This window comes from Zalophus californianus, chromosome 5 (assembly GCF_009762305.2).
Source record: "Zalophus californianus isolate mZalCal1 chromosome 5, mZalCal1.pri.v2, whole genome shotgun sequence".
Taxonomy (NCBI): domain Eukaryota; kingdom Metazoa; phylum Chordata; class Mammalia; order Carnivora; family Otariidae; genus Zalophus; species Zalophus californianus.
The window spans coordinates 111,944,446-111,959,384 of NC_045599.1; the positions used below are offsets into that span (position 1 = coordinate 111,944,446).

At 37.9% G+C, this 14,939-nt stretch overlaps 1 protein-coding gene across 1 annotated transcript in view; it reads left to right on the forward strand.

The window, feature by feature from the left end:
• DCTN4 (dynactin subunit 4) overlaps window positions 1-14,939 on the forward strand; it is a 32,779-nt gene extending 17,840 nt beyond the window's left edge. Inside the window, exons 9-13 of the mRNA XM_027606260.2 lie at window positions 4,827-4,900; window positions 6,864-6,918; window positions 7,930-8,037; window positions 9,503-9,600; window positions 12,299-14,939. Coding sequence (XP_027462061.1) covers window positions 4,827-4,900; window positions 6,864-6,918; window positions 7,930-8,037; window positions 9,503-9,600; window positions 12,299-12,512 — 549 coding nt within the window. The 3' untranslated portion in view covers window positions 12,513-14,939. The remainder of the gene's footprint in view (window positions 1-4,826; window positions 4,901-6,863; window positions 6,919-7,929; window positions 8,038-9,502; window positions 9,601-12,298) is intronic.

A 14,939-nucleotide genomic window follows, 5' to 3' on the forward strand; every position in this document is an offset into this window, starting at 1 on the left:
GAAGGGCATCATATCATGCTAAAGGGGTTAATTTTCCAGGAAGACCATGCCTAACAATAGTGTCAAACTATGTGAGGCAAAAACTGATAGAGCTGCAGTAGATGAGAGAGAAAATAGATGAATTCACTATCATAGTTGGAGACTTCATTACGCCCTTCTCAGAAATGGACAGATCCAGCAGGTAGAAAATCAGTAAGGACATAGGTGAACTCAACACCATCAATCACTAGATAAAATTGACATTTGTAGACTGCTTCATCTAACAACGGAATACACATTTTTCTCAAGCTCACCTGGAGCATTCACCAAGGCAGTCTATGTTCTGAGCCATAAAAAACAAATAAAAAAAAAAAACCCTTAAATTTAAAAGAATAGAAATCATACAATTTCTACTCTCAGACCGCCATGGGAGAAAAGTAGAAAGTGTTCTAGAAAACGAGAAAGTCCCCAAGTATGTGCAGATTAAACAACACATTTCTGCTTGAATCCTGAAGCTGCTTCAGGATTCTTTCCCTCTACCCTTTCCCCTCCCCCCCTCCCCCCCACACTCACTCATTCACTCTAAAATAAATCTTAAAAAAAAAAAAAATTCAAGCAGAAATCAGTGAAATCGAAAATAGGAACTCAATTGAGAAAAATCAACAAAACCAAAAGTTGGTTCTTTGAAGACCAATAAAATTGATAAGCCTCTCTTCAGTCTAACTAGGAAAAAAAGAGGGCACATTTTACTAGTCAGAAATGAAAAAGGGGGCATCACTAGAGCGCCTATGAAAATTAAAAGGGTAATAAAGAAATACTGTGAACAACTTTATGCTCACAAATTTGATAACCTAGATAAAATGGACAATTTTTTTTGAAAGACCCATTCTGCCAAAATTCACACAAGAAGAAAAGTATGATCTGAATAGACATATATGTATTAAATAAGAAATTGAATCAATAATTATCTTCCAAAACAGAAAGCCCCATGCTCACATTTGTTCATTGGTGAATTCTACCACATATTTAATTATACCAATTCTTAGAATGTCTTTTAGAAGGTAGAAGCAAAGCGAATACTTCCTAATTCATTTTATGAGGCCAGCATTACCCTGGTATCAACAAGGCAAACATTACAAGAAAATTACAAAACAGTATCTCTCGTGAACATAGAAACTCCTCAACAAAATACTAACAAATCAAATCCAAAAAAGTATTAGAAGAATTATACACCATGACCAAGTGGGATTTATCCCTGGGATGCAAGGCTGGTTCAACATTTGAAAATCAATGTCATCCATCACATCAACAGACTAAAAAAAAAAAAAAATCACATGATCATATTGATAGGTGCAGAAAAGGCATTTGACAAAATCCAACACCCATTCATGATTAAAAAAAGGGGGGGGGACTCTCAAAAACAGGAATACAGAACTCTCTCAGCTTGATAAAGGCTATGTACAAAAAGAAAAGAGTGAAAAGGACATAAAACTGGTGGTTCAAATAGAAAGTATGTAGTGAGATAGATTTACAGCCGAATATCTCAGTATTTATGTAAATGCCAGTGAACTAAATGCTTGTTAAACAACTAAATAAGAAAACCAACAAAATGCCTACCCATTACATGCTAATCACAAGAAACAAAAACAATTCAGAAAGGTTGGAAGTGAAGATAGCTGGGGAAGATAGATTGTGTAAATACTAAATTTTTAAATGGAGGGATGATTCATGAAGAAATAATTCACAAAGAGGATGTAACAGTTCTATAATTGTATGCACTAAAAAATGTAGACTCAAAATATATAAACATTTGAGAATTTGGGGAAATTCAACATGCTTCTCTTGGTGACCTAGAGAATAAACATGTACCCAATATCTGCAGAATATACATTCTTTCCTAATACACACAGAACACTTATAAAAATTAACTGTGTACTGGTCATGAAGTTAGTCTCAACATTTTTCAAAAGATGACATTATTAGAATATACTTTTGATCATAATGCAATTAAGTTAGGAATCAGTCATTCTTGTACAGCAAAACTTATAGGACGTAACTAAGGCCATGCTTAGTAAATCTGTATATTAGAAAAGAAATAAAAGATTAGTGATTTCAGGAGATATTTTAAGTTAGGAAAAGAACAGCAAAGTAAGTACAAAGAAACTTGAAGGAAGAGGATACTAACGAATTAAGAACCACTGTAAAATACAAAAGAGTTGGGGCACCTGGGTGGCTCAGTCCTTAAGCATCTGCCTTCGGCTCAGGTCATGGTCCCAGGGTCCTGGGATCGAGCCCCGCATCGGGCTCCCTGCTCAGCGCGAGGCCTGCTTCTGCCTCTCCCACTGCCCCTGCTTGTGTTCCCTCTCTCGCTGTCTCTCTCTCTGTCAAATAAATAAATAAAATCTTAAAAAAAAAAAAAATAAATGAATAAATAAAAATAAAATACAAAAGAGCAATAAAACCAAAAGTCGATTCCTTTAAGAAGATTAATGATAGTAAATTTTAATATGTAAATTAACAAAACTTTATACAAGATTCATGTTGACTGTATAATTCACCATATTTACCAGAAGTAAATAAGCAGTTTCCTATTGATCCATCTGTCTTCAGCGTGGATAGGCCTTCACAAATACAAACCAAAATATGCAGATTATGGTACATCCACACAGTGAGTAGTACTATAACTCTAAAAAAGAATGTACTAATATGGCGTATATTTTTAAATGCAAAAAGCAGGGTGTGTGGCAAGTACACAACTTTTTGTGTAAGGAAGGGAGGGAGGGAAGGAAAATTAAAATGTGTGTATAAACATAAAAATTTTTTTCAATATGCATATATATAGATTAATAGACTTGGAACAGAATAGAGAAAGCAGAAACAGACTCATGGGTGTGAGGAAACTTGGTATTTACTAAATACAGCATTGCCGATCATTGGGGAAAGAATAGCCTATTAAATTTTGCTAGGTCAAATAATTACATGAAAATAAAATTGGATCTCTGTCTCACGCCATACACAAAAGTCAATTTCAGGAACATTAAAAACTATTTTTTTAAGATAATTTTTATTTATTTGAAGAATGCATGAGCAGGAGGGAGGGGCAGAGGGAGAGGGGGAGAAGCAGACTCCCCACTGAGCAGGGAGCCTGATGCGAGGTTCATTCCCAGGACCCTGAGATCGTGACCTGAGCCGAAGGCAGATGCTTAACTGACTGAGCCACCCAGGCACCCTGGAACATTAGAAACTTTAATGAGCACATATGAAGAGCAAAACTTCTAGAAGGAAACAAGAAAATCTTTGATTTCTGGGTAGGGGAGTATTCCATAAATAAGACAAATCAGCACGAACTATAGAGGACAATATTATATATTTGACACATTAAAACTTGCACCTGCACTCCAAAGAGCACCTGTCGTAATGCAAAGATAGGCCATAGCCTGAGAAAAGTAATTTGTAAGACATGTAATTAAGGGATTAGTGTCCAGAATATGTAAAGAACTTTAGCAAATTAGTAAGGAAAAGATGCCCCAGTCAGTATACGAATACCCAGTAAACAGTATCACAGAAGTCACGGCAGAGGAAATCCCAGTAGCCAATAAACATGAAAGATATTCCTACAATAGTCAGAGAAATGTCTGTTAAAACTACAGTGAGATACCATTTGATAGTTAACCAGATTAGCAAAAGTTAACACATGTGGGAAATGGCTGATATACAAGAATACTTAACTGATTGCTGCATTATTTATAGTAGCAGAATCAGGGAAACATCCTAGATATCCATCAGTTTGGGTTATGGTTGAATAAGTTTTACAGAAATGATTACAGTAAGATACAGAGGTAGCTCTCTGTGTGCTGGCATGGAATTCTAAGATAAGTAAAGCAAAGGGCAGAAGAGTATATAAAATACTCCCTTTTATGTTATTGGAAAAAAGACGATGTGTGTGTATACTTGTGTGTGCACAGGCTATTTGTGAGAAAACACACGAGATACTGGTTGGGCTCTGGGGAGGAGGACAAGGGGACAAGTAGTGGGTGCCTTTACACTGTTCCTGTTTTGTACTGTTGAGAGAGTTTTTTTTTAACCAGGTATATGTAGTATCCATTCAAGAAAGTAAAAAATTGTTACTGTATTTTCAAGCATGGGATCTGAAATCACACTACTTAGATTTAAATCCCAGCTTTGATTCTTTTTTTTTTTTTTTAAGATTATTTTAGAGAGAGCACGAGAGCGTGAGTGGGGGGCAGAGAGAGAGAGAATCTCAGACTCCCAGCTGAGCATGGAGCCTGACTCAGGGCTCAGTCTTATGATCCCAAGATCATGACCTGAGCCAAAACCAAGAGTTGGATGCTCAACTGACTGAGCCACCCAGGCGCCCTGACCCAGCTTTAATTCTTATTGGCTCTGTGGAGTTGTACAGACGACTTACCCTTCTTGTGCCCCATTTTCATCATGTGTAAGATGGGGACAATAATAGTTTTGGTACTTACACTAACCTTATAAAATCGATGTGATGTTTAAATCCACTTAAATTAAGGAGCACATGGTTCAACACACCTAGTATGTACTGAGTATGTGTCATTATTATTTCAGTAGTTATTAAGTACCACAAAGGTATAATAATACCTGATAATGTTCTTGCTTATGTCCAGAGATGTCCAAATCATCATCTTTTGCAAATTTTGGCAATCAGTGGCATACACAGTATTTCAAAACGTGTGGTATTGTAGCAGAATAAAACTGCAAAACTCGAGTCAATGCTGTCCTTCTGAATTTAGCAGCTCTGTGGATCCAGCAGAGTTTGTTATTTTCCTCTGATACACCATACTATATTTTTTTCTTTTTAGAAATGTGAACACAATTTGAGCAAGCCAGAATTTAATCCAACATCTATCAAATTCAAAATCCAACTGGTTGCTGTGTGAGTATTTTGGGATCAGTGTTTTTAGTTACTGTTCTTTGACTTTTTCAACACAAAATTATTTACTCTGGGCTTAAAAACAAAAGAAAAGAAAATCTACATCAGAATAATCTTGCTGTTTCTTCTGTTTAGGTTTCAAGTTATATACCATGAAGTTTAAAACAAATTATAAACCTAGAATCCAGGCTGTTTGCATCAGGGACACTGTGATGATGTGGTCTGAGGCAGTGATTGTTAGTTGATTATTGGACAGAGAGTCACTGGTCATTGATTACAAATTACAAAGAACCTGATTTTGGTAATGATCCAAAATATTAAAGTAAAAAATAAGCATAGCAAATCAAAGAGTATCCCTGCAACAGTGTTCGTATTATGTTCTGATAACAGTCATTGAGTGGGATAAAAGTGATTATTAGTGTTAATTCACTGAGACTTGTCAATAGAAGGGAATTTTGTGTACAAAAACCACCTATCAAAAATATTTTGAAAAACTAGGAAAATATTGTCTTGACTTCAGGGCAAGAAATGCTTAGAGGGAACTAAGTAAGGCAGGAAACCCAGAAACCACTAAAGAAGAAAATAGACAGCTGGCCCTTAGCAAAAAAAAACCAACAAACATGAGTTGTAGTATATATATACACATATATTTGACAACAGAATCTTAGGACAGACAATAGAGCAGGAAAGAATATTTGCTACTCCATGACAGATAAAAATTCAATGTCCCTGGAAGACATAATTCCCACAGATTGGAAAGATAAAAATGTAAGTGGGACAAAGGATTTGAACTGGCAGCTTATAGAAGAGGAATTTCAAATGGTCAGTGAATACATGGAAAGATGCTGAGACTTGATAGGAAAAGTTTAAAATAATAAAGAGCATTTAGTGCTCGTGAGAATGTGGGGAAACATATTTGCATACATTGTTGGTAGGCTTGTGGATTGCTAGAGTCTTTTTGGAGAGTGGTCTGGAATATCAAGACAAAATTACAGAGGCTAAACCAGCAGTACTATTTAGGAATCTATTCTGTTGAAACAAAACCACCAATATCTAAAGATACCTATGTAAGGATGTGTATTGGAACATTTTAATGGCAAAAAGCTAAAAACAATTTCAGTGTCAAGCTGATGAACCATTAACAAATAGTTGATTAAATTGAGGTACATTCAGGTTGTAGAATATTGTGCAGCAATTAAAAATAAGTCCTTCCAGCAGTCAAAAATGTTGAGAAATGCTGGTCTGTTGACTTTGGAGGAAAGAACAGGTATATAAACACTAAGCTGAGATTTGACCCTGGGTGATTTTGAGTTCAGACTAAGCACATGTGAGTATAGTGTTCTATTGTCTTAACTTAGAGAGGCAGCAAAACAGTGGTTAAGGGGAAGGACCCTGGAGCTACACTGTCTGAGTTTGAATCCTGGCCACTCACCAGCAAGTTACTTCTCCCAAGCCGAGTTTCTTCATCTCTGTAATGGGAGTGATAATAACACCTGTCTCGTGCAGTCACAGTGAAAATGACATAAGTTAAATTTAAAGTGTTGAAAACATTGCCTGACACATAGTGCTTTATAAAAGTGATAAGTATGTGGTAGTGTGTTTCCACTTCTGCAGTGTGTTACTAAGTCAGTTATGGGTCCTGTAACCTGTTGCCTTTTAGATTTACAGAAATGAATAAAATCTCAAAAAAAATGTATCTAGCAAATGTATAAGGAAGATACCTAACCGTGATGCACATAGATATATAGGCTCTAAATAGAAGTGTACATACGATTTCAGAAAGAACTCATTACCAGTTGGTTTCATGTCTTAAGTTCTTACTATGATGGTATGATTCTTTAAAATTCTTTTTCTGTGACATGTTCTAATTAACTTGAAGAAATCTTCACTGAAATCACTTTAAAAAAAGTAACAATAATTTTAAGTGACTTCAATGAACATTAATGTATTTTTTATTCACACACAGCAATTATATCCCAGAAGTGAGAATCATGTCAATTCCCAACCTTCGCTACATGAAGGTTAGTACTTTGCTTATTAACTGGAAGATAAAGGATTGATCAGAGATGTGTGTGTATGTGTATGTGGGTGGCTGTGTGTATTTAGAATCAGATTCAGGAGCAAGGGATAGAAAAGAAAGTTTGAAATCATTAAGGGATTGGGATTTTTAACTTCTTTAAGCTGGGATTTTTGGCAACAGCATCTTTGACATACATTTAAAAGGAGCAGCGTGCACATTATATAAAGATGGAATCATGGGTGGGGAAAGAAAGAAGATGTTTTACCCCACAGACATCTTTAGCTCTTCTCCAGCCAGGAGACTCTCCACATCCCATGTCTGTGCGTGTATCAGATACCAGGAGTGAACAGGATTTCTTCTTTACCACAGCCCCTCTCTTCCTTGAGTTCCTTATCTATGCCCTCTCATCCCCTCCATGAGTTGTAGAATATTCTGCAACAGTCCCTTTTGTTGTTTCCTTTCATGCTGCTTATGAAAACATTTATGGAGTCCACGTTCATCTGAAAGATTTCGCTAATCTCGAAGTACCAAACAAGGGCAAATTATGGGTCAGGAAATCTTAAAAGTCTTTTAGAGTCCTGATGAATGATCTTTTTCTATGTCTGGCCACCCTGTGGCTCTCATACTTTTATTTGTGAGGACTTTCAGACTAAGCATACTAAGTTACTGCTCAGGAGTCCTTACGTGGAGGACTGGATGGAGCAAGAGTTGTAAACTTTAATCACTTGGATAATGTACAGTCCTCAGAATTTCTGAATCTGGTACCTGGCCCTTTCTATGGAATCTGCCCTATTTCCTCATGTAATTTCGGGAACTCCAGAGCATATATAGCCTAATCTATAAATATAGAATAGGAAGCCGTGAGCACTTTGAGAATGTAGTGATGTAGAGGTGTAGGTGGGTGTTACTGCTCAGGATTGATTTTGTGAAATGCTTAGTACAGCAACTAAGAAAGTGGACCTGGGTGGCAGTAGGTGGAACATGTCTGAGAAAGGCTTGTCCTGTTCCCCAGGAGAGCCAGGTCCTCCTGACGCTTACGAATCCAGTGGAAAACCTTACCCACGTGACACTGCTGGAGTGCGAGGAGGGGGACCCGGATAATATCAACAGCACTGCTAAGGTAGGAGCATTTTGCCTCATCCTGAGGGACCCTGACTTTTCCTGGAGGGGCCTGTTGACCTGGCTTAAAGGACTCCACGCTGTCTTCCATTTCCGCATCCAGGCAGTCATCATGTTCTTTTGATTTCACCTCCTGAATTTTTTTTTACTTTATGCACAATCACACTGCCACTGCCCTGTTTGAAGGTCTCATCCTTTCTTATCTGGACTGTGCCAGTAACGTCCTTGTTGACCTGTTTGGAATCTACCCCCACTTCCATTCCAGCCTATCGTCTGTCTTGGACACCAGAGTGATCTTTCTAAAATCTAACTTTGATCATGGCATACTGATCACTTGGCATCTCTCTGACTTAGGGAGGAAATCCAAATTCCTCGGCATAGCATGAGAGGTTCTCAGTGGTCCCCCCTCTATCTGTTCTTCCAGGATGACCTTCCCCCAGATCCCCAAATCTAGCATTCTCCGAATCATACATATTAATGCATATAATCCAAGCAGATGCAGTGCTTATGAGTTTTCATGCTGGAGAATTGCAGATGCTATTCTTTCTTCCTAGAATGCCATTCCCTGACATACGTACATACCCACACCTCTCTGTCTAACACATACTCAGGCTTCAAGACTCCTAGGAAATAACATGTCCTTTTAAACGCTGGTATGCTTCCTCTGGATGCCCTTCACTTACATACAGCGTGCATAGCACTAAATATTAAAAGAGGTGATTTTGACTTTCAGTAAATGTTAGTTGAATGATTAAAATGCGGCCTTTTCTCGTTTTGCTATTTGGTGATTCATCTAGTACTTGAAATTTTAGATCAAGAACTTTACTCAATGGGCAGTCTATTATTGACTCATAATTCAGCATGATACAACAAAAATTGATAGAAATGATGCCTATGTCTTTCATTAGCTATTATTCAGAGAATACTTATTAGTAGAGAATTTATTTATCCCCTTTTTCTTTTTTCCTTCTTTTTAATGATTTCACTTACTAGCATCACTTTCAAAGAGAGACGACACTCATCTCTCCTTGCTTTTTTTATTAACACTAATAACCTGTTCCCGTGAGACAGAAATAAGTGCCTGACATGTACACCCAGTTTGTAGACTTGCTGTCTTTCTCTTTATACCTCCCAGCCTCATTCATATCCATAATTATAAATGTGGTTGACATTGTTACCTGCTAACCTCTGACTTAGGAAAGTTGAGGCCTAGTAACAACGTAAGGCTTAGTCTGAAGAATGCTTAACTGTTCTTTGTTCTTGTACTTTTACTAGAAATGTCTGTGTTCCTAAACAGTAAGTTTTTAAACTCTGTAAAAGTGAAGTAATACTCTGTTTCTTGAAACTTGAAACTTCTATATGTTTAGGTTGGTGTTAGCATGAGAGGTTGTATTGTATTTTGTTGAATGAATGTCCTACAGCACACTGACCCATTCTGAGGCAACCCTCTCTGTTTTGCTCTCCAGGTGGTGGTGCCTCCCAAAGAGCTCATTTTAGCTGGCAAGGATGCAGCAGCGGAGTATGATGAGTTGGCAGAACCCCAGGACTTTCAGGATGATCCTGAGTGAGTGATCTCTTAGTGATCCCCCCGCAACATACCACAGTTGGCTAATATAGGAGGCCCACTTACAGATCCCAGTTTTTTTATCTTGATTTTTTAAGATGATTTTTTCTTCTTGTTTATAAAAATAATTACTGTAGAAATTTGCAGAATATATATAAAACTATGAAGAAGGAAAATAAAATCCCACCGCCAGAGATAAGCAGCATTAACATTTTGGTCTTTGTCCTTCCATATATTTCTTCTGTTGTTGGGATCGTTCTGTAAGCAGTTTCTAATCCTTGTTTCATTTTATTTTATTTTATTTATTTATTTTTTTTAAAGATTTTATTTATTTATTTGACAGAGAGAGAGAATGAGAGATAGAGAGCACAAGAGGGAAGAGGGTCAGAGGGAGAAACAGACTCCCTGCTGAGCAGGGAGCCCGATGCGGGACTCGATCCCGGGACTCCAGGATCATGACCTGAGCCGAAGGCAGTCGCTCAACCAACTGAGCCACCCAGGTGCCCCCTTGTTTCATTTTAAATAGTAAATATTTTCCCCTGTTAATAAAAATTTTCAAGAGCATTATAGTTGTGGACAGGATACAGTATTCTCTCCCTTTAGTTTTATCGTTGAATTTATCCACTTACCCCTCCCCACCTGCCCCTTGAGTAATAGATTTGACTCGCTCTTACCTAATAACTGAGAAGTAAAAAACCAAACCTCTCCCTGGATGAGGATACATCAGTCAGGATGCAGTCTAAAAAACTGCAACGGGGGGGCGCCTGGGTGGCTCAGTCATTAAGCATCTGCCTTCGGCTCAGGTCATGATCCCAGGGTCCTGGGATCGAGCCCCGCATCGGGCTCCCTACTCGGCAGGAAGCCTGCTTCTCCCTCTCCTGCTCCCCCTGCTTGTGTTCCCTCTCTCGCTGTGTCTTTCTCTGTTAAGTAAGTAAATAAAATCTTTAAATAAATAAAACTGCAATGGTACTTCCCCCTCCTGGGTGAAGAAGCATTGCTGGAGTGAGACCCACAGGAACCACACACACACAGGCAGCTCACAGGCAGGAGGAAGTCCCTTCCCTCTCCAGGTTTCTAGTCTCCTTTAGAGCCCCTCCATTTGACATTAGCCTGAGAGGGAGCTAGCCTACAAAGCAGAGAGACATGGACAGCAGAGTCCTGTGTCACAAAGCAAGATATAGAAGGTAGACTTGGAGCTGAAAAGAATAGCTTCATATACTGGCACAAGGAACATGTAAGGTCTTTTTAACAGAATGATCCAAAGCTCCCTCGGCAAAACATTGGAAAGAAGAAATAACATGGGATGGGTGGGAAAAACAAAGGGCAAAGATGCGTTTAGTGCAGTGATTGCCAAACTTGAGTTAATTCAGAAAGCACCAGGGCAGGTGTTTTGTTTTGTTCTGTAGAGTTCCAGGCCCCACCCCAGAGATTTCTCTTTGGCAGGTCTAGGGGTGCACCAGAAATCTGCGTTTTTTTTTTTTTTAAAGCTTCCCAGATATCAGTGGTTGCCTGGGAAATTAGGCTAGAAAGACACTAACTTTTTCCTTCTTACTATTTGTAACTGAGTTGTTGGTTTTTTTTTTTTAGTGAATCCTACAAATCAAGGGTTTAGTTATTTACTACAGTACAAAATGCATTATTGAGTTAATAACAATACAAAATACATTCTCTGTAATCCTTGCTTTATGTGGATCCTTAAATGACATGAATTCAGTATAGAAATTTGTTAAACCAAGGTCAGCTGCTGGAAAGATCATCTGAGATAGCAAATTCTAGACAGATTACATGACAGAGTAATAAAAAATTGAATTAATTATATTTCACATTGCACTTTTAGGACTTTCAGATATTTGGAAATTAATACTATATAATACTACGTAAATGTTTAAATCCAATAACTTTTCTTAGAGTATCATTTGAATCGTAGATCAAATTCTGTTTCATTGCCCTTTGACTTTTTGTTTGAAGCTAAGTTATTAAAGCACAAACTTCAAGTGCATGTCAGAGAAAATCAAAATGGAAATCTCAACTAAAGAGATTATTTTTCTATTCTAAAAATTTCTAATTTACAGAGCTTATTTACAAAAACACTAATTTTATTACGGTGTTCCAGAAATTCATGTAAAGTTCTGAGTTAATATCAGTCTGTATCCTATAGAAACATTACCACATGCACACAAAGATAAATGTAAAGGGATATTCACAGCACCATTGTTTATGACAGGAAAATTGGTAGTAACATCAGTATATACCAATTATGGTAAATCTATAATAGAATACTATGCAGCCATTAAGTAGAATGGAGAAGATCTATATAGACCAGTATGGAAAGGTGTTTGTGATAAACTGAGTGGAAAAAACCAAGTTAATAGAATAAATAGTGTGTTCCTTTTGTGTTGGTTAAAAAAGCAGAAAGGTGTAAACTCGTAGAAAAATATCTGGTAGGGTAAGAAACAAAGTGTTTGTAGTTTTTCTGTGTGCTGAAGGGGAAAATAAGGGAAGACTTATTTCTTCCCGTTTGAATTTTTTAGGACTGTATTTTACTTTTGTAACACTAAAAAGATAGATTGACATTTTGCTGAAAGAACTCTTTATTGCTAATAAGTGAGATGGTGGTCTTGTCATCAGATAAAATGTAAGTCTTAGTGGCTTGGCTGACTTGTGACCTGCTTAACACTGTACTTATTTTTTTCCATAGCATTATAGCCTTCAGAAAGGCCAACAAAGTGGGTATTTTCATCAAAGTGACACCACAACGTGAGGAGGGCGAAGTGACCGTGTGCTTTAAGATGAAGCATGATTTTAAAAACCTGGCAGCCCCCATCCGTCCCATTGAAGAAAGTGACCAGGGCACAGAAGTCATCTGGCTCACCCAGCATGTGGAACTCAGCTTGGGCCCACTTCTTCCTTAAAGGTGCCACTGGTGGGGCAAAGGACACCATGAGCCCACGTTAAAATGTGGAAGCCGCTGCTTCATTAAGCCTTGTCTGTAACAATGTACCCATGCACTACTGAATCCTATTCCTAGGAGGGTGGGGGCACTGGCAAGGCCTTAGGAACACAGGCTAACTGCTGTTCTCTTGCTCTCATTTTTGTTAATACCAGTAATCTCTCCCTCACTGAACCCTGCACGTCGAGTAACAACAGCATAGTTCCCTCCCAAGATAGGGGATGGCTGTTCTTTGGAGTGGCGTTAGATTTACCACCTGAGAAACTCTGACCATACACTATCTCCCAGTCTGATCTCAAAAAGGATCACAATCTCACAGATAAAATGATAACAAACCTGCTGTTAATGATCCAGCATCGGTCTCTGTACTGGCTGCTATCTGCGTTCCGTGTAGCTATATAATCTAGCAGTCTAAACATACCGCTTCACTTGCCGCCATGGCTCCCCTCTTGCTGAGGTTTCCATTGGACAGAAAAATAGAATTGTCACATTGTCTTTAGTTTTGTGGTGTTTGGAAAAACCCGTGAGATTCTTAAGTCGCTCCCATTTGCCCTCTTCTGAGTAAATACAGGATGCATATTTATCGGGTGCTTTTAAAATTTCTTTCTCATTAGAATATGGAACTTTTTCCTTTAAGAATTGGAGAAGCAAGCAATCACATGTCATGTCAAGGTGGTGGCGAATTCCATTCATTTTAAATGTTGCCACAATATCCAGGGGTTAACGCTGGTCATCTGGAGGTAGCCCTTCTGTGTCTTACTCCCTCCCCCTCCCCTCTGCTCTGCCTCTTTAACTCAATAAGTTGTTCTAAATACTTGGCACCTGGAAAGAGGCCAAAGAAAACTTAGTAGACAAGTTCACTTCTGGAATGCAGAAAACATTTTAAAGGTCAGATTTTTAGCATGATCCAAACTAATGTTCTTTCCATTGATTTGAAGGGGGAAATAGCAGTTACAATCTCTTGAATCCCAAACTGGATATTAACATAAAGAACCTTTCCCCTTCCTGAATTTAAGACTTTTATCATATGGTGTGTCGAATAAGGCCGTTTTGATTGTAAACCATAAAAAAGTTCATCTAGTACCCCAGAATACGTGCCTGACAGCACACATGCTGTTTTCTTTTGGTATCCTGGAGTTGGCTTGCTAACCTTAATTTCTGTGACGTTTTCTAAAATGAGACTTGACCAAGTAGACCACTGTCTGCACCACATTTTCTATAAATGTATTGTTAGCAAGCAGCCAACACATTTTTGGGGGAAAGAGAAATTTCCTGTTTATCCTGGTTTTGTTTTTAAGTTCAAGCCTTTAGTTTAAAAAAAATTAAGATGTGTAGTAATCTAGAATACAGACAGGACGTAATAACTTATTAGCTCCCTCTGGAAGATAAAAATATTTAGGAAGCCTTTGAAAACACTAAATTGTACTCGAAAGACACTAAATTGTACTCGAAAGAAAGATCTGACTTTATGAAACAGTGCTCCACAGAGTAATATATATGCTGCACTATAAGAAAAAAAATACACATATCTGTAATATTATGACAATAATAAGTAAAGTTTAGCCTCTTAGGAGTTGTGGCAGGGGGTTGTGTAATGACAAATTTGCAGACTAGAGAAATAGTTTAATTTTTTGTGACCCCACAGAGTGTCGGTTTTTATTTCACTACTTGCTAGAGCCTACTCTGAAGCCATTGCTCCCCATTTGCCAGTGGAGGACCCGGATTTCAAAGGAGAGAATGGCTTCCTGTGTTTACACGTTTGCAGGCCACACACACTTGTATATTGTGCGTTTACGGCATGTAGCTAGTATTTGTTCCCCAAAGTAATAATGTTGAAGTAATGGGTCTCATCACCCCCATGTGACACAGAAACACAAAAATACTTTTGATCATCGAATTTTTTTTTTCTTCAGAAGCCAAATTATCTTGAAGAAATAACAGAGCCATTGTTTTAATGTTTCCTCAAGATAGTTTTCAGTGCAATCCAGTATTCTGTGTATTAGTAGAAACGGTTCAACACCTGCAGGTGGTGAATTTGGAATTTTATTTGTTGCATTTTTATATTAGATCAGGTGCAAGATGGTCAATGCATAGGCAGTGTGCACCACTGCAGGCGAGTGAGATGTCATTAGCACTAGGAACTACAGTTTTGGAAACATAAAGCTAAGTTAATTTGTGTTTGTGGTTTGATTAACCCACCGAGGTTTCTTTTGTTCAAAGTGCTTATAGGTGTAATGAGCTAAATAAATGTCACTCATACTTGTGAAGAAACATCCTTTTTGGTCCCTTGTGGGAATGAGAGGCTCTCCTTGATCTTTATGAATTTACAGGTTCCTGTTTTGCCTTCTAGCTTAACTTAATGTAGTGAAATAAAGCAGACGAAGCTTGA